Here is a 21,481-nt window from a genome sequence, read left to right on the forward strand (position 1 = left end):
ACGTGGAAAAGTTCTTATGCAACATTTCTGTGCGTACGCACTGTTTATACATGAGGCCCCAGGAGTACCCAACTCTAATCCTGGGGTGTCATGGTGGCTGCAGGTGTACCTTCTTTCCACTTTCTTAATTAGTAACCAATTTTTGTTAATTGACTTTTCTTTCCTTCATTTTAATTGCTCTGTTTCTAACACCCTGTCCTCTGAATTACTTTTTTTTCTCTTTAAGTGGTAGCCAAACACAACTTACCTGTAGATGTAAAGTGAACCAACAGATGACCAACTTACTTTCGTTCCAACCAGTTTCTTAATTAGAAGCTTGTTATTAATAAAAGCCATTATTCAATTCCATGACTTGTTAGCACTCTCATTTTGCCACAGCAGACATTTTACAACTGTTGATATTTTTTCTTCTAAGAGCACCATCACAATAATTTGTGGACCTGAACAGATCAACAGCATTACTGAGACCCTCACCATTCTTTATTTTCAGATATTGTATGATGAACAGCAGACACAGGTTAGCTGGTCATGTGCTGGGTTGTTTTGTATGTCATTATTGTTTGCTGGCTAATTAAGGAAGAAAAAGAAACAAGGAGTTTCAAATACAAGTCAATTAAAGAAAGGCAAAAAAAGTTAATTACCAGCAAAACTGATTACTAATTAAGAAAAGGATTCAAATGAAAACCTGCAGCCACTGTGGCCATCCAGGATTTTTTGTTGGACATCCCTGCCCTACACTATATAGAATTTGTAGTTAGTAATCCACAAAGGGAGAAAAGTGAGAAAATGAATCATGTATCTTAAAATAGATTTTTATTCCTAAGCTTTTGACAACCTACCAAGTGTCATTATCAGAGGAAAATGAGTAGACATACAGGAATCAAAGGCAATATATAGCAAGTAAGGGGCCCGGGGTTCAAGTGGAAGGATCAATAAGGTGAGGTTTGGAAGCCTGTAGGTGCTTTTTATTGTGATGTATTATTATTAGGGTCAGAGTTAAGTTTGGATATATAGAATTTTAAAATTCTGGATACCTTCTAATAACAATAATATGTTGAGTGTAACCCTTTCCAAGAGGTTTTCAAATAAATGTCTGCAGAACAAAGAAAGGCCCAAACAAAACTTTAAGAACCTAGCTGACATTCTAACCAGTGAGTCATTCTAATACTGCATGAATAATATATTCTGTTATAGAGTAGTTAGACAAGTGATGGGCTTCTGACTTGTGTGGTAAGCCTAGAGAGGAAACTGAACTTCTGCCTGGATTGATTTGTATTTTTTAAGACATGTCGCAGCAGACAACCAAAAACGTCATAAATAATCTAGCTACTTCTGGCAACCACCATAAAGAAGTGGATTAACCTTCATTAAGTTATGTCCCAGGAAGTGTTTTCTAATGTTGCATTTGAATTTAAACAAATTATTGGATGAGAGACAATAGATTAATAGTCTTGGAATTATTCCTTAATCATGGATAACTCAAAAGATCACCTTACCAAGGGTTACTATAATTTGATGAACTGCTTTATCTTTTCTTGGTCATAATTTATGCTTTTTGTGTAAAGGAACTAGTGGCTGCGTCAGACTTCTAACACAGGGTGGGGAAGTGGAGTTAGGTTCGTATGCAATACATTAAGACAGCAAAGTGTGTTTGGATATGGTTGGAGCATATGGAGGAGCCAATGGCTGAATACTATTTGTAAGTTTCTTTTACCAACTGCTTACCAGATCATAGTACTATGTACATTTACAAATATACTTAAAACCAGCATAAATTTTAATAAAAACCTCAAGAACACTAATCATTCAGATATGCACTCTTACTTGTACTCAGTTTTTTGATTTTTTTAATAAGTTGTTTATATCTTCTAGTATTCTTATAATAAACTAACTAGTTCTCAGAACTATTCCGCCAGCCATTGACTTGAGCATTGGTCAAGCTAATCTCAATAAAATACTGAGGTCTTGTTCCAGTGCCAGAAGTGACGACTTGATCAGAGTAGCAGCAACTCCAGGATGCCAATGTAAAAGGCCAGACAGAGAATGAGAGTCAGAAGGACTTGCATTATAATAGTTAGTTACAGTGACAGCCACAATTACTGAAATGCAATACAAATATGTTTAACTGCAGCTCCATAGTGTATTAATAATATGTATGTAGCTTAGACTGAGATGCTGAGCCTCCTTACTATTTGCAATTAGATCATTCTATAGTTTTTACACCCTTTAGCTAAAGGGATAAATAATCTCTGTTGACTATTTTGAATTAAATGTGGAGCAGTGAATAAATTATTTGAACAGCTTTACAATAAATGAGTCATTTCTGTTTATCTGTAAATCCTAAAAAATAAGAAACTTCTTGAATTGTCACTGTATCTACAAAATACAATTTCAGTTTGTTTGTTTACAGAGTTGAAATTTGATGCTCATTTCATGGCCTCCATAAGTTGGAATTTTCACTTTCACTGTGGTTAGCTGGACGTGAGTGGGGAGGTTAGGAGTACACACTGATACAGTGCATTGCCGCACTCACCACACGACAAACCAACTCAGGATCCAGATTAGGATTCGAGTGCCGCCATTCAACAGGTGATACCTCAGCACTACACTAGTTCAGATGGAGTGGAACAGCGTGAGGTTTTTTTTATGGTGGCTGGAGTGCGAACCCTCAAGTTTTTCCCTGCAGGTTGGAGGGCCTACATGCAGATTAACGTCATACCCAGGAAGGACGTGAGTGACATGAAATAATATTGTATGATCTATTGACAGAGAAGCAGCACTGTGAAGGTTTCAGTGCTGGTGTAATGGCCTGTGCATTTGCCTTCCAAGCATTGGTTCTGAGTTTGATTCTAATGTATTGAATTGATTTTTTCTCTGACTGTTTTTTTTGCTCTCTGTTCTTGTATTGGTACCAAGCGACCCCCAAGAAGGTCCATAATCTCTGAAGTTTTTTATATAATTTGGAGTCACAAGCAGAATCTCTCACCATTACACCACCATCACTGTTTCTCTATGGTTTTTGAAAATGTACTTTGTTAAAGAAAACTGAAGTAAATCTCATAACAAACTGGGATCTACAATCGTATTTATTCAAAACACATTCATTTTTCCTACTTTATGTTGCTTGCTTAAACGAGTATAAAGGAACATTTAAACCAACATTTAAATATACAGATTTAACATTTCAAAACACAGCAGAATAATGTGTACAGGTTAGGCTAATTGACAACTCCAGTTGGTCCGGTTTGAGTTTGGATTTGTACTTGAAAACTCCCTTTCTTGACCCGGTGTCGTTTTCAGAGCATTTCCCACCTTGCAGCCAACACTTTTGGGATAGGTTCAACTGATAGGGGAACTAAATAAGCTTCTAAGAAAATGTTCAAATGACTCTAACAAAGTGTTGAATTGTGAAAGACAACTATTAAATCCATGTTAGAGGTAACACAATTTTAATGTGGATTCAGCCACAGTATGGTTATCCACTGAACAAGGATTTTATGAGCTTCATATTTTAGGAAACAAATTTCAGCTTCTTCTGAATTTTAGAGTGACGATGGTAGTTGTGGAGTTTATAGAATTTTGACAGCCATTTTTATATCCGGCTATGCCTAGTGAATAAAACATTTATTTTAATGTGTTGAATTCTTTGATTTTGTGTGAGTTTTTCAAAAAATAATTGATTTTTATAATAGGGTTATTTGGGTTTTTTTGTGGTGTACTAAAATCATTTTAAGAATATATATCTCAATTTCCTAATTTTTAAGCCAGTGAAAAAACCTTTTTCTATTGCAGTCTTTTTAATTAGTATCACAATTTACTTAGCAGATAACTTTATCCAAGGTGACTTACAAAAATCATTATACATTCCGTACATTTGAGTAATTAGAAAGTACACTGTTAACAACTAAATGAGAACATAGCCTCCAGTGCCTGCTGTACCTTTATTAAAGTTAACTCTTCTTTATGTAAACTAGTTACATTCCATAGCATTCATTACTGCTTATGTTCAGGAGTTGATGGAAGGTTCAATGTATGTTATGACTGAGCTTGATAGTTCCAGTGATCTGTATAGGGAAACTGTGGCTTGTTTACAAAATATTCCTAACAATCAGGAAAAATAAAAACATTAATTAATTAATAAGTAAGCTTGTTCCCCATCATTTAAAGATTTGAGTTTCCTAAACATGACTTAAGTTCCAGTGCTGCCATTAACCAGCAATAATTTGGGTACTTTCTCTGTATTATACATTGTGAACGATAGGGGGCGCTCTCGCTCCCTTGAACCCCTGTCCACGACTCCAGACACCAGGTAAAAGTCCAAATGTTGACTTTATTTCTCTTCCACAGTGCACAAAGCACACTCTCCTCCACAATACTCATAAATCTCACAATAATACAATAATAAACAAATAACCAATCCTCCAGCTCCCAGACGCGTTGCCACCCTTCCACCCAGCTCAGCTCCTTGTCTGGGAGTTCCCATAGTCCTTTTATAATCCCTGACCCGGAAGTGTTTCTGCCCAATAGTCCACAAGTCCTTTTCCCTTCCGGGTCAGGGTAAATCGTCCCTTTCTTCAACCCGGAAGTCCGTCGCTCTTCCTGTGACGAACCTCCGGGTCACAGGGCACGAAAAAGCCCTCGGTCCTCCCTGCAGCTCCCTCCTGTGGCCCCCACGGCATCCAGCAGAGCTTTGCATAAAAACTCCAATGTCCATGATGCCCTGCTGGTCTTCTGGGGACCTCCTCGCTGCAAGGAGGGCTCCACCGGGCAGCTTGGGGGTATTGGCCGGGATAAATGGCCGGCCATCCATTACAGTATTCCCCAGCGGCAATTATTATTCGGAGCGCCTGCCCCGAGAGGAAGTCTTCCTCCAAGAGGACGTCCTGGTTGAGCCTTGATTATAAGGAACATCTTGGTCCCTGGAGAACCTAGGGGGAATATTATTCCAAATTGACCTCTTGTCCCCCTCTCTCCAAGGACAGTTCCGCCAAATATGGCCCAACCTTCGGCACCCGTAACACTGCCTCTGTCCTCCTGGTATTCTTTCCCTACGGGACTGAAAACAATAAGGAAACGTTAGGTCCGCCCTTGTGCTGGGAGAGAAACCCTGCCGCCTCTAACGGTGCTTTCACTTTTTCTGCTTCTTTTCCTTTGTCAGGAGACCCCCGTTTTATCTTAGAGCCCTCCTGTTAATCTGGGGCTTATATACAGTCTGGGTCTCTATTACAAGAAGAGAGCCCCTTTACTGTCTGCACCCTCTTGATTTATAAATTACGGCGGCGGCGTCTTCAGGGCTGCCTCGCCCGGAGTCAGCACTGTCTAGCTGCCCCGGATCGATTAGCCCTTCCGCCGACCACTCGGTTAACGCATCCGACCTCTCTTGTAGGATACGCCGTGTATTGGCACCCGCTACTTATTAAACGCGGGCCCGGATCACACGCGTCCCTCTATTATATACGATACGGGTCTCGCCACCTGTATCGCCGCATCATTCATTACGGAGGCTCCTCACCAAATCGCCGCACGTAGGCCCTCACCTTCTCCAACGGCTCTCTGGCTGCCGCTCCCAAATCCCTGACGATCTTTTCAATGGTCGTCAGGACCTGCAAGACACTCGCTACGGGCTCGATTAGTTTTTCGAGCTCCCGAAAGTTAATATAATTATTTATTTCGACCGGCAGAACACTCGCTTCCTCGTTCGTGTTACCTGCCGACCGGGAGCCAATGAGCACACCCGCTTCAGGCACGTGCTCTGACGGGTCTCGCGGAGGCTTCTGGGATTTGGAGTTCTCAGAGGGTCGAGTTGCCTTCTTCGGCAAACTGCGGTCTGTCTTTAATACTTTTGCGACATCCCGATCAGCTACTTCCCGACCCTCCTTACCTTCTTGTGGTTTGAGCGATGCCTCGCTCGCCTCCCCCTTCCCCTTCGGAAAGACCAAGTCCGTTTCTTCGGGCTCGAAGGTGCAAACAGCAGGACGCGGAGCTCCTCCTTCCCAGGATGCACCGGGTTTGCTACCGTGTCCCTCGTCAGCTGCCATCATGCGGAAGTCGATTTCTAGGTGCTCTGACTTCGACAAGAGAAGGCCGTCGTCTTCGGGGCAGTCTCCTTTTCCCCTCGGAGCCTCCAGGTGGTCATCTCCAAGGTACATGCACGGGACAAGGTGAGAAACAATAAAAGGATTTTTAATGTCGTTCCCGGCACGTACCTTAGAGGGATCGTTACTTTCTGGAGGTTTCTCCGGACTTGTAATGCCTCTCCTTAACTCCTCCCGAGCGTCGGCCATTGCACCTACGGCACTCCCGCTGGCGTTGTCGCTTGCTTGCCCTTCTTTTTTCCCATTTTGGACTCGTTTTTTTTGGGTTTTGGCGATGCTGTGGTGATTCCTGATTCCGTCGTCTGTTCAGGGTTCGTTTCCCACAGAAATTTTTGTTTCAGGTCCTCTGCAAACGACGCTAGAGTATCCTGCCGACTACGCCACTGTGAACGATAGGGGGCGCTCTCGCTCCCTTGAACCCCTGTCCACGACTCCAGACACCAGGTAAAAGTCCAAATGTTGACTTTATTTCTCTTCCACAGTGCACAAAGCACACTCTCCTCCACAATACTCATAAATCTCACAATAATACAATAATAAACAAATAACCAATCCTCCAGCTCCCAGACGCGTTGCCACCCTTCCACCCAGCTCAGCTCCTTGTCTGGGAGTTCCCATAGTCCTTTTATAATCCCTGACCCGGAAGTGTTTCTGCCCAATAGTCCACAAGTCCTTTTCCCTTCCGGGTCAGGGTAAATCGTCCCTTTCTTCAACCCGGAAGTCCGTCGCTCTTCCTGTGACGAACCTCCGGGTCACAGGGCACTAAAAGCCCTCGGTCCTCCCTGCAGCTCCCTCCTGTGGCCCCACGGCATCCAGCAGGGCTTTGCATAAAAACTCCAATGTCCATGATGCCCTGCTGGTCTTCTGGGGACCTCCTCGCTGCAAGGAGGGCTCCACCTGGCAGCTTGGGGGTATTGGCCGGGATAAATGGCCGGCCATCCATTACAACATATTGAAGTTATACCCATTGTTGTTTTAAAATTAATTGTGTCGAGTAAGATATTTTTAATGGTTATAGCATACTACAGTTTTTCTCAACTGCTAAGGCACATTCTTGGAACAATGCACCATTTTCTCATAACTATGAACACAACTCCTGAAGTACACCCAATGTACACAGATCTGAAACTCAACCTAGCCTAGTAAATCTTCTTTTGGCTGCTCTCATTAGGGGCTGCCACAGCGGATCATCTTCTTCCAGATCTTTCTGTCCTCTGCATCTTGTTCTGTTACACCCATCACCTGCATGTCCTCTCTCACCACATCCATAAACCTTCTCTTAGGTCTTCTTCTTTTCCTCTTGCCTGACAACTCTGTCCTTAGCATCATTTTCTTAATATGCCAAGCATCTTTCCTCTGCACATGTCCAAACCAGCGTAATCTCGCCTCTCTGACTTTGTTTCTAAACCGTCCAACCTGAGCTGACCCTCTAATGTACTCTTTCCTAATCCTAACCATCCTTGCCAAATTCAATGCAAATCTTAAGCTCTGTCTCCTGTTTTTTGGTCAGTGCCACCGTCTCCAACCCATATAACATAGCTGGTCTCAATACCACCCTTTAGACCTTCCCTTTCACTCTTGCTGATACCGGTCTGTCACAAAGTACTCCTGACATTCTCCTCCACCCATTACACCCTGCCTGCACTGTTTTTCACTTCTCTTTCACAATCCCCGTTCCTCTGTACTGTTGATCCCAAATATTTAAACTCATCCACCTTCACCAACTCTACTCCCTGCATCCTCACCACTACCCCGAACTCCCTCTCATTTACACACATTTATTCTGTCTTGTTCTTACTGACCTTCATTCCTGTCCTCTCCAGAGCATATCTCCACCTCTCCAGGGTCTCCTCGACCTGCTCCCTACTCTCAGTACAGATCACAATGTCATTAGCAAACATCAAAATCCACATGGATTCCTGTCTAATCTCGTCTGTCAACCTGTCCATCACCATTGCAAATAAGAAATGCCTCAGAGCCGATCCCTGATGTAATCCCACCTCCAAGTTGAATGCATCTGTCACTCCTACCACAGACCTCACTACTGTCACACTTCCCTCGTACATATCCTGTACAACTCTTACGTACAGTGGGATGCAAAAGTTTGGGCAACCTTGTTAATAGTCATTATTTTCCACTACTCTTTCCCATAACTTCATGCTGAGGCTCATCAGTTTTAACCCCCTGGAATTACTACAGCTCTGCACATCCCCTTATTCTTAAAAATCAGTACCAGTATGCTTCTTCCCTCCTCAGGCATCTCCTCTCACTTTCCAGGATTCCGTTAAAAACTCCACTGCCACCTCAGCTAAACACCTCCATGCTTCTACAGGTATTTCATCTGGACGAACGGCCTTTACATTCTTCATTCTCTTCATTGCTGTTCTTATTTCCTCCTTGCTAATTCGCTGCACTTCCTGATTCACTATCATCCAGCCTTCTCTCTCTCTCATTCTCTTCATTCATCAGTTTCTCAAAGTACTCTTTCCATCTGCTCAACAAACTCTCCTTGCTTGTGAGTGTGTTTCCATCTTTATCTTTTATCACCCTAACCTGCTTCACATCTTTCCAGCTAAGTCCCTCTGTCTAGCCAATTGGTACAGGTCATTTTCTTCCTCCTTAGTGTTCAACCTCTCATATAACTCACCATATACCTTTTCTTTAGCCTTTGCTGCCTCTCTCTTCACATTACGCTTTATCTCCTTGTACTCTTGTCTACTTTCTGCATCTCTCTGACTATCCCACTTCTTCCTCGCCAACCTCTTCCTCTGTATACTCTCCTGTACTTCCCCATTACACTACCAGGTTTCCTTTTCCTCCTTCCTCTGTCCAGATGTCATGCCAAGTACCATTCTTGCTGTCACCCTTACTACTTCTGCTGTAGTTGCCAAGATGTCCGGTAACTCTTTACCACCAACCAGTGCATGTCTTGCCTCCTCCCTGAACCTTACAGTCTTCCTTTTTCAACTTCCACTTTTTAATCTTTGGCTCAGCTCTCACTTTCCTCCTCTTCTTGATCTCCAATGTCATCCTACTGACCACCATCCTATGCTGCCTAACTACACTTTCCCCTGCCACCACTTTGCAGTCTTCAATCACCTTCAGATTGGCCCTCTTGCATAGGATATAATGTACCTGTGTGCATTGCACACCAAACATGTGGGGCATTAGCACTAACAACATTCATCATCACATCATCAGTTTCCAGCTTCATAATCATCACTCTGTCTGACACTCTCTTCACCTCCAAAACACTCTTGACATATTGTTCCTTCAGAATAACCTCTACTCCATTTCCCCTCCTATTCACACCACGATAGAGCAATTTAAATCCGCCTCCACCTGGACTTACTCCCCTTCCATTCCATTCCGTTCCACTGCATCCACTAAGCAGGATCATCTCCAAACAGAGGAGCAGCTTCAGCGACAGACTGCTGTCACTGTCCTGCTCCACTAACAGACTGAGGAGATCGTTCGGGGGTGGTTGGGGAGGGTTATGGGTAAACATTAACATTATACAAAGTTATTGTCTATCTATTATACCTTCATTGTTATCACTCTTTAATTTAATATTTTAGTTTTTCAGTATGCTACTGCTGGAGTATGTGAATTTTCCCTTGGGATTAATAAAGTATCTATCTATCTACAGTGGTGTGAAAAACTATTTGCCCCCTTCCTGGTTTCTTATTCTTTTGCATGTTTGTCACACAAAATGTTTCTGATCATCAAACACATTTAACCATTAGTCAAATATAACACAAGTAAACACAAAATGCAGTTTTTAAATGATGGTTTTTATTATTTAGGGAGAAAAAATCCAAACCTACATGGCCCTGTGTGAAAAAGTAATTGCCCCCTTGTTAAAAAATAACCTAACTGTGGTGTATCACACCTGAGTTCAATTTCCGTAGCCACCCCCAGGCCTGATTACTGCCACACCTGTTTCAATCAAGAAATCACTTAAATAGGAGCTGCCTGACACAGAGAAGTAGACCAAAAGCATCTCAAAAGCTAGACATCATGCCAAGATCCAAAGAAATTCAGGAACAAATGAGAACAGAAGTAATTGAGATCTATCAGTCTGGTAAAGGTTATAAAGCCATTTCTAAAGCTTTGGGACTCCAGCGAACCACAGTGAGAGCCATTATCCACAAATGGCAAAAACATGGAACAGTGGTGAACCTTCCCAGGAGTGGCCGGCCGACCAAAATTACCCCCAAGAGTGCAGAAACGACTCATCCGAGAGGTCACAAAAGACCCCAGGAAAACGTCTAAAGAACTGCAGGCCTCACTTGCCTCAATTAAGGGCAGTGTTCACGACTCCACCATAAGAAAGAGACTGGGCAAAAATGGCCTGCATGGCAGATTTCCAAGACGCAAACCACTGTTAAGCAAAAAGAACATTAGGGTTCGTTTCAATTTTGCTAAGAAACATCTCACTGATTGCCAAGACTTTTGGGAAAATACCTTGTGGACTGATGAGACAAAAGTTGAACTTTTTGGAAGGCAAATGTCCTGTTACATCTGGCGTAAAAGGAACACAGCATTTCAGAAAAAGAACATCATACCAACAGTAAAATATGGTGGTGGTAGTGTGATGGTCTGGGGTTGGTTTGCTGCTTAAGGACCTGGAAGGCTTGCTGTGATAGATGAAACCATGAATTCTACTGTCTACCAAAAAATCCTAAAGGAGAATGTCCGGCCATCTGTTCGTCAACTCAAGCTGAAGCAATCTTGGGTGCTGCAACAGGACAATGACCCAAAACACATCAGCAAATCCACCTCTGAATGGCTGAAGAAAAACAAAATGAAGACTTTGGAGTGGCCTAGTCAAAGTCCTGACCTGAATCCAATTGAGATGCTATGGCATGACCTTAAAAAGGCGGTTCATGCTAGAAAACCCTCAAATAAAGCTGAATTATAACAATTCTGAAAAGATGAGTGGGCCAAAATTCCTCCAGTGTGCTGTAAAAGACTCATTGCAAGTTATTGCAAACGCTTGATTGCAGTTATTGCTGCTAAGGTTGGCCCAACCAGTTATTAGGTTCAGGGGGCAATTACTTTTTCACACAGGGCCATGTAGGTTTGGATTTTTTTTCTCCCTAAATAATAAAAATCATCATTTAAAAACTGCATTTTGTGTTTACTTGTGTTATATTTGACTAATGGTTAAATGTGTTTGATGATCAGAAACATTTTGTGTGACAAACATGCAAAAGAATAAGAAATCAGGAAGCGGGCAAATAGTTTTTCACACCACTCTATCTATCTATCTATCTATCTATCTATCTATCTATCTATCTATCTATCTATCTATCTATCTATCTATCTATCCCCTTACCAATTATACTGCCAACATTCAAAGTTCCTTCCCCCAGTCACTCTCTTTAGCCTCCTCCTCCCCTCATGCCTCCAGACACGTCTCTCCTCTCTTCTTCTCCTTCTTTGGCCAACAGTAGCCCAATTTCTGCCAGCACCTTGATGGCTAACAGTACTGATGTTGGCTATTGTTAACCCAGGCCTCAACTGATCCAGTATGGAAATCTGTATCATTGTCTGCATATTGATCTGGCAAAATTTTACACTGGATGCCCTTCCTAATGTAACCCTATTCATTTATCCAGGCTATGGAACGACACAAAGAAACACACTGGTTGGTGCAAACCCTGAGGAGGGTTAGCCTAGCCTAGTAAATATATGAGTCAAAACCCTGTTATCGTCTGTCTAAATCAGACTCTGCCCTATGAAGACACACAAGTCAAGAAATGCATTCAAACATTTCTGAACACTAATACACACTGGTAACCAGCTCAAAACATCACTATAACAAACTGCCAATGACACAGAATAAAGATAATGTATAAGTGTGCAGATACAATAAGACCAGTATATTATATCATTCTCTTACTGTAATGTCTAACATACACACGTGATTTGAAAAAAAGTATAAAAAAAATACATACAACAGAAAAGTCCTCTGGTTAAACACATTAGTGAAATGTTCAGAGCAAAATGGCACACGATTACAGTAACTTATGCATTTACACTGTATTGTATCATTCCTCTTCTGGATTGTGCCTTTAGACTGGGTCAGGCCACATGATTTCATTGACATTACATACAATGTTGCCTTTGGCCAGGCAGCAAGGGGAGTAACCTCTGGTTTACTTAATCCACCCTGTATAGATTCAATTATGATATTCCCACAGGCTTCTTTCATCACCTGGAGAATGTTTTCATGCACATACTGGTCTCAATCATAAACCTTCCATCTCCAAACTGAGAATAAACTCCTTTGTGGAGTTGAGGAATGTGGAATAGGGTGAAAGAAATAGATTTGAAAATCTTGGATAATCAGTGAACCACCCAAGCACCACAGCAGTACAGTGAAAACTGACATCGCTCCAGATATCAACAAGTGACTGCTCTTGTGGCCCTGGCTCCTTCTGCTCCTGTTTAAAGGTATTGTTATGCAGATGACTATGGCTATGTAGAAAATGTGTTGGGTTGTATAAGTCTAGGGTTGTGTGGTGGTGGAGGACCCCTTGAATGCTTATGGTAATACACATCAGGATAGTGTCACCATACTGACCAGGGCCTTGAGGAATGGTTTACTGACCAATGATGTTCCACCCTCTTCTCTGTCATTATGTGAGGTTGAAGGCTGCCACATTTATGAAAATGAGCTTGTAGAAATGTTCCTTTAACTCAATGTGAAATATTTTCTGCAAAAGGATGTGATGGTGTTATCTGCAAATGGACATAAATTCTGTAATACAGTACTGTAATACACAATACATTACTGTAGTACAATACATATAAAAGTGCACCATCTACTTGTGATGGTCCAGGAGGGCTCCTTGCTACCTGCTCCATCTGGGGAGGCTCTTAAAGCCAGATCATCAATACTCATAACTGAGATAAGCTGGGAGAATGAGGACACACTTACATGCGGCAAGGGGGAAGTGCAAAAAGGGAACAATGCTTTTATTAAAAACAATTCCAAATAAACAGTGTCTAAAACAGTGCAGTACAGTCTTCTAAAGTAAATAATCCAGTAAAAGCCAGTGAGTCTGTGGAGGCCAAAAATCAGTTCAAATAAATATATCAATAAAAACAAGGTTAAACTCACTAGGGCAGGACTCAGTCTTTTAAAATCAAGCCTTGGCGCCTTCTTCTAAAAATCTTCAACGTTTCCTCTCACAGGATCTTGCAGCAGCGGAGACACCCAACCAACAGGCACAGCTAACCTTCTCTCCTAGGTCCAGGTTCCTGCTGTCCACAGCTCCCAGCAGGTTACGTTGCTAAACCCCATCTCTCCTAAGCTTGGGTCCCTGCTGTCCATTGCTCCCAGCAGGGCGCTGCACCAAGCCTTCATCTGCTCCTTCAGCTCCTGCTGCCCTTCTCCGGACTTTTTCTGGAGCAAGCATCGTGTCACTTCACAATTCCAGGACATGCTTAGTGGGAGTGACTATCTTCAGCCCCCCACGAGTCGAGCTCATTCTACCCTAAGGGGCTCTCCTCCTGGCTGCGTGCCTTCAATTCTGCACCAGTTTCTTTCTATCCTTCTGCCTTCTAGCACTCTTTTCTTTTACCCTCTGTTCTTTTTACTACTTTGTTCTTTTCCTTTTCATTTCTCTTTCTGCTGTGCAGGCAGCTTATACTGTAAATCGCCTGTTTAACTCAGCGCGGATGTGACGCTCCCTCTAAGGTACAATTGAGGCATCTGACCGATCCAACAGCCTCTGCACGTGTATGTGGTGTGATCAGCCAACTACCCCAATCACCTACGGAGCAAAGCGTGCCTGCACACACCCACACCCGACTGATTATTTATTAAAATTTTCCTGATGCCATGGATCACTTATTGCACTAATGTATATAACTTATTATGGAATTTAATTTAACTGGTAATGTTTCACTTCTTTCAAAAGGAACAAAGTACACTTGCTTCATTCGGATTTAGTTATCTTTAATGACACGGTCAATGGTTACATTACTGATTTTATCCATTCCGTGAAAATGCCTTCTATAATCCTGCATTGACATTTTGGAAGACGGATTATATTGTTAGCAGCTACCATGTTCACAATGCGTATCTCTTGCTCAGTTGACAACAGGCACGTTCATTGTTCCAAACCACACAAAGAAATGCTTGGCCCTATTTATTCATTCTATGGTTCTGAATTGTGTGTAGAATTTTGCTTTTTAGTGTTCATACCAGTAGAGTTGTGTCATTAATGAGTTCAGGTTTAGATAATCTGAGTTGACTGTATTGAGTTGTAGAGCTTTTAAAATGAGAACATTGTGTTGCCTGTGCTTGTTTTGAGGGATTTGTTCCTAAGGTTTGTGCATCTGCAACATGCATCAAAACCAGAAAGCTGTGTTAAGAGTTTTGGGAAAGTGTGTTTCTTTTGGCAACTGAATACATGATTTGACAGTTATTTGGCTAAAAGAATCAGCCGTAGTGTTTCAATGATTAAAAAAAAACTGTAATACAAAGGTCACACATATAAAAGCAAGATATCTTTAAGAAAATTTACACAAACAAGCATAAAGTGAACTGACAAATGCTTTATTGAGTAAGGATAACCAGAAATGAATTTAGAGTAGATTATAACATTTCAAAGCGGAATAGAGTAGTGCAAAGTACAGCTGCAGGTAGAAAATAGGGACAGTCTTTTGAGGGGTTTGTATCTCCAGACACATGGCTGCCCTGAGAGGGTAGCGCCATGGTCACTATGTTATATAATATTAGGAACAATGGTAGATTTTTTTATACTGTTTCAGTTTATAGCTTAGCTGGTTTATAAACAGGTTTGCATAATTTACATAAGATATTATTATGCTTAAACTTCATTTGCAGCTTGTGAATGTAACTATAACTAAATAATTAATTGTTTTAACTTATATGGTATATCAAACATCTATCAACAAAGAATCAAAAAACGAGTAGAGAGGTCTTGATTGTATCTGTGTTTTTTTTACTAACATAACAATCTCAAATGAGCTTATTCTAATTCAGGATCATGGTGTACATGTTATTATTATACTTTAATATATAATTTTATATTTAATGTTAGCCTGGTTGGATTTATGCTGTCTAAATATATATCAGTGTCAAAATTGTGATGACTTATAATAGGAATGGCCAGTGCTATAGGAAATAATGACTGCACTGTACAGTCCTGTTTACCTTTATAATAGTTTTTATCCCATAGATTTTATTCTGTTTGTTGGTTGCAAATCAATGTGTCTGGCTTAAAAACTACACAATTTGGTCAACTCATCTGACATAAATTGCTGTGCTTTCTACCTAACTCACCAGGCATTATAATACTTCTTAATGAATGCACTTGAACACCTTGAAATAAAAGAAGAAAAAGAAATCAACTAATGACACGTTTTATCAGCTGTAGTGTTGTTTTATAAAAATGAAATGATGTACCTGCAGGATACATGTGCTATATAATATTTGTAATCATGTTTCATGTAACATTTATTGATCCTGCAATCTAGCATATCCTGAAAAAAAAGGAACGAGCAAATAATTAAAACTGTAACCTTGCACCTTGATTAGCCACCTGCCACTTCACAGCTGCCATCCTGGGTGAATCACCGGAATGTTTTTTTTTTTTTTCCTTCTTTCATGGAGAGCCTGGATGGATTGTAACAAGAATCAATCTATGTGTGTCAACCCCTCTAGAAAAAAATGAATTCTTTGCCTTGCTAGATTTTATGGAGCCACTATCAGTAGCCTTTTGACAGATGACAGGTCCTCGATGTCAGTTCTTGCCTATCGGGATCCATTCCTGGGGCTGAGGAATGGCTGCCAGGGATGTTGTCATTCTCTAGTAAACAGGAATGTGAGAAGCACAGGGGCTGAACTGCGCTGGTGCCTGTGGATCCCGCCCTCTTACTCAGACGCCACAGCAGCAGTTCAGTTGTCAGGAGGCTTCCCCCTACTCCCCCCCACACACACCCTAACCTCCCCCCACCCCCAGCCCTCTTTCCTTTCTACCGATAAAGAGCCTTCAGCCGGTATTACTGATTGCATCCCAGGCTTACCACAAATATCTGTAGTGGCTTTCAGTCCAGAGATCAGCACCTAATCCCCTACATTATATTCATGAGGGAATATGGCACAGTATCACTGCCACACTTAATGTGTACCTGCAGCCTGCACCACTGACACACAATACACTGCAGAAGGGAACACGTAAGAATACTTCTAGAGCAAATAGAAAAAAAAAATGTTAACTGTTTTGTCACAGATTTAAGGGCTTTGTCTAACCATACTGGAGGAATTAACTTTTTAAGCCATGGAGTCTCCCACCAAGGAAATTGAAGAGTTTGAGAGCAACTCTCTGAAGTACCTCCAACCAGAGCAAATTGAAAAAATCTGGCTGCGGCTCCGAGGACTGTAAGTATTATTTTTTTCTCTGCTTTATTATCTGTATGTAATGATCACTTATTGTCTTCTGCTTTGTGAATATCTAGTTAAATTTAGACTGATAGGAAACTTTCCAAGTCTTGACTATCAGCATTTTAATTTTTTCTAGTTGTCAATTGTTCATTTTCAGAAAGTTTCAATTAATATAAAACTTGAAATTGTTGAAGTAGAATTTTTAAGAGCATGGTTTTAAGCCAGGGTAACAGAGAATAGGAGTAAGCCTAAAAAACGACATAGTTCTCATTTAGAATTTATTTTCAATACACATAGATATTAAAAGACCACACAGCAACATCTAAGAATATCAATGAAAGGAAAAACATTAAAGTGAACTTAAAGAACACAGACCAGCTCAGAAATTCTTTAAATTAATTATATACTGTATGTAAAAGAACCAAATGTTTATCAGTAAAAATATTTGAACATTAAATTGCAGATTTTAATTAATTTTGATGAGTGTAAGAGTGAGAGAAAGAGAGAGAGAGACCATTTATTTTCCATAGAAATAAGTCATTGTTATTATTATTTTATCTGAGCTTCAGCCTTTCCATTAACTATCACTTCAGTTGTTGTGTTAACTTTACCCTCAGAAATCTCCACATCTGATAAAAGTTGCAAACAAAGTAGATATTTGCATTTTATTAATTTTTTTTTTTGTATTATGATGACTCATCTTGAAGTTATTGATGGAAATTTACACATTTCTGGTAATTCTTATATGTGGCTGTAGCACCATAAATGAAAAATAATTATAAAATAAAATAGAAGGACAAAGACAACAAATTTAAGTTACGGATATCTGAAAGGAATGATAAGGTCATCATTTCCCACACATGCTTAATATTTAAAAGTAAAGGCTAGCAATTGTATTTATAAAGAATTAATTCTAAGTTTATTATCACTAGAAAAGAAAAAAAATTCCAAAACTGTATTACATCTGTTAGATAAGGAATCTTCTATTATATTCTGATTTCTGGTTTTCTTTAAAACATCATACATCAAGAAATAACAATAAATTATTTTACCGTCCTTAAAGTTAAGTGTTAATGTGTTACATAGACAAGTTTTCAACAGTTTCCAGTCATTCTCTTCTGTATTTCAGTCAAATTTTATTCATGGGATTTTATGAGGCAATTCCACCTCCTTGTATTCTAAAAGAGCAGAAGGAAAATTTAAGTTGATAAAAATTAAAATCCATCTACGCAGAAAGGGATCAGGTGCCCAATAACAATATGCCAAAAAAAAAGGTTCAGGCTTGCCTTATGATTTGATTTTCTGAGTAATATCTATTCATCTATTTATTAGTCTGTCTGTCAAAATTGTTCAATTGCTTACCCTTGAGAGTCATCTAAGTGTAACCATCAATGTCAGCCTCCCGTTTCATCTATTTTCCTACAAGATGCTGTCTGGACAGGCATCAAAAAACATTAATCCCCCAGTAAATCTAAATGCTCTCAGGTTTTCCACGGCTCTCCGCGATTCATTAATGTATGTAACTATTTCCCTCATATGGCTATATTTGTTCAACCTGTTGATGGGTCTTTAGCATTAGATTGCACTCAAGTACAGGCTGCCTTTCTAGTTCAGGTTCTGAAAACATATTTTTAACAATATGGTAACTTTGCAATTTTAATTTCTTTAGAAGACATTTATTCAATGTGTTGCGTTATTTCTATTCATCCCTCAATAGATTAGTGTTATATAATTATTAAAGCTCCCTGCTCACAATGTTCCGCTAAGTACTGCATCATTACACATTCATTTAGAAACATCCATCACTATGACATGTCCAACATGTATTAATAAAAAAGTAAACCATGCATTATTCAGATACGTATATGTATAAACAGTATAATGTAAGTTCCAAAATATATTTTAAAAGGGTGGTACAGTGGCTAAAGGATCTGCTTCACAGCTCCAGGGATTTTTGTTAAGTTACTAGTTTGCCATGCTACGTGAGGAATTTGCACAATCAAGAAGTTGTAAAGGTTTTTCCTTCAGCTCTACGTCGGTACATTTTCTTAATATTAGTTTAAGTGACAATGTTAAATTGGTTCAGAATTTTCATGCATTCCTTCTACCTTGCTTACAACACTGATGGCCCCTCTTGACCTAGCCAGTAGAAAAGTCTATGTAGACAATGAATAGATGGACATTTTACTGTGAGGTTTTCTGAGGAACTAATGCTCTGCAAATACAGTGTGAATCGCATACCACTTGTATTTAAAAACTGATAGCACAAAGCATTTAGGAGGGCCAGTACAGACATTAGTTAAGAAAGAGATGTTTAGGGGAAACATAGTCTTGAAACTGCAGCCAGAATCCAAGACAAGTAAATTGTATGTTGGGTAGCAGCAATCAGGTGTGCAAGGTTGAGCACACTTGATGAGCGAGAATGAATATATTTAGACAAATGTATCACTAACGCTACCTCTTAGTATTCAAGTACAATACTGACAAGCCAAAATAATCCTTTGTGAAGTAGAAGACAACATGTCTCACCCCCCAAGACTGTTGGATATTAGGAAAAGTTCATTGTGGTTCATTGTTGGCGCCCACGCAGGTGGAATTTGATTGGTGGCCTCTTGTACAATTAGGTGTTTCCAAAAGTAAAAGTTAAGGCGGAGCTTGGTCTCGGCTCAAATTTTCAATTTAACGTCATACCAGCTGTCTGAAAATACACAGAAGGATTGATTGAAGTTGGTATGGTGGGATATCGAGAGAACTGATAGATTTAGCGAAGCTTAGGGCAAGATGCAGATTTGCTTTGTGACTTTGCATGCAGCATAAACTGGCTTGATGTGATTCTAAACCATGTTTCCTGTCTTGATGTTTAATCCCTGTTATGAGCGATGAATTATTCCACTGAGACTGTATGTGCTGCCACTAATCACCAGCTTGCAAAATGAACTGGACAGCTGCCATTTGGTGAAAAAAAATTTCAGGGAACATTAATGTCATACTTCATGGCTATGATTGATAAATGCAACGTGTGGCTTCATTTTACATTGCTAATTGCTTTGCTGTGCACGCATTTGTTATGCCCGTAAAAACGAGCAAAAAAAAACAACTACAGAAAACATACCTGGACAAAAATGTTGAGGCTTCAGATTGATAGAGGCCTCAGTTCAAAATTAATCTTATTCAATACTGTTTTGTTAGAAATTTAAAATGCGTGTTTGGTATCTCAATTATTCTTTTGCCTAACATTGCGAAAGGAGTCTCAATGTGATTGTAAAAATGTTTGAATTAATTTGCGTAATGTTAGAATAAGATGGCTATTGATTTCAAGTATCTTATTTTTTAATTTTAAAGTGGATACCTTCCATAAGATAAAAGTTCATAAACAGCATCATATAGTGTATAGAAGTATATTTATATATAGTATGTAATATATACACACATGTAATATATGTAGTATATATACTAGGTGTGTGTTATAGTCTCCCAAGGTAGACAATAATTTTAATATACTTCATTTAATAATATTTAATAACAAAATGTCAGTCCGTTATTTTCTAACCCACTTAGTCCTGAACTGGTTTGGTGCTGGATCCTATCCCAGCAAGCATAGGTAACAAGGCAGGAACAAACCCTGTACAGGGCGAACACACACACACATGCACACGCACACACACACATACACACACACACACGCACATAAACGCACACACTTGACCCCAACCACATACACACCAGGGCCAATTTAGTATCGCCAGTCTATCTATCCTGTGTATCTTTGGACTGTGGGAGGAGACCCGACTCTCTGGAGGAAACCCACACAAACACAGGGAGAACATATAAACTCCATGCAGGGAGGACTCAGGACATGAACTCCAGTCTCCTTATTACGACCACTGCTCTGCTGTGCCGCACCATAACCTAATATAGAGGGAGATAATGTGGTCATGCGAAACTTTAATTACACAAACATTAACCTTTCAAGTAGCAGAGAACAAGAAAAAAAAGGTTTTGGATGTAATGAATGACTACTTTTTTAACATAGTATGTTAAAATAGCAACAAGTGTAGATACCTTTCTAAATTTAGTAATCTGTAATAATCAGGACAGCATTCTAGGGATAAATGTGATTGAATGTTTGGGATATATCCATCCATCCATTATCCAACCTGCTATATCCTAATTACAGGGTCATGGGGTCTGCTGGAGCCAATCCCAGCCAACACAGGGCACAAAGCAGGAAACAAACCCCAGGCAGGACGCCAGCCCACCGCAGGTTTGGGATATAGTGACCCAATATATATCATATATCACAATGATTTGAGTGCCTACTCAAGAACTAAAACTGTTAAGTTTAATTCTAATAGGGCAAGTTTTGAGCAGAAGCGTAAGTAAGATACATTGGGTAGGCTTTTAAGAGAGGAAACCGTTGATGAGATATGGGACATTGGCTTATAATTATTTTACATATAATGCAGGACAAGTTTATCCCAAAATTTAAGAGTAGTAGGCAAATAAAAAAATGCATTGGATAAATAAGGAGCTTAAAAAGAAGTTGGAAAGAAAAAATAGCTATATAAGGCATCTAAAGGCTACTACCTCCATTGTTAACAGCAGGGCATATAAGAGCATGGTATTAGCAAGCCTAAAAGGCACTTGGAGAGAAATATTGCAGAAAAAGTGAAAGATAACCTAAAGGGATCCTTTCAGTAATTTAGTAGTAAAAACAGTCAAGGGGGAGGTGAGTGGTAATAGAAATGGTAAGATAAACTAAAAAATAGAATCAGTAAAATAACAAGTCCTCTGAATAGGCATTTTGAAGTTTAAACTTATAAAAAAGTCAATAATCTCCCATCAGTAAAAGGGACCACTTAGGAGGCACTTCGTGATTTGGAAATTGTAGAAGGTGAAGTGCTGGTTAGGTTCCCTCGGATGAAATGTAATAAATCACCAAGACCAGATAACATTTACC

General features: G+C 40.0%; 1 protein-coding gene across 3 annotated transcripts in view; it reads left to right on the top strand.

The window, feature by feature from the left end:
• Positions 1–21,481, top strand: part of LOC120529404 (calcium/calmodulin-dependent 3',5'-cyclic nucleotide phosphodiesterase 1C-like) — a 697,603-nt gene that overhangs the window by 218,260 nt on the left and 457,862 nt on the right. Inside the window, exon 1 of one of the 3 annotated variants that reach the window (XM_039753173.1) lies at positions 16,108–16,518. The exons of the other annotated variants lie outside the window; for them this stretch is intronic. Coding sequence (XP_039609107.1) covers positions 16,418–16,518 — 101 coding nt within the window. The 5' untranslated portion in view covers positions 16,108–16,417. Of the gene's footprint in view, positions 1–16,107; positions 16,519–21,481 lie in introns of those variants that run through there. 3 annotated transcript variants of the gene reach the window in all.

Source organism: Polypterus senegalus, chromosome 5 (genome assembly GCF_016835505.1).
Source record: "Polypterus senegalus isolate Bchr_013 chromosome 5, ASM1683550v1, whole genome shotgun sequence".
NCBI lineage: Eukaryota > Metazoa > Chordata > Cladistia > Polypteriformes > Polypteridae > Polypterus > Polypterus senegalus.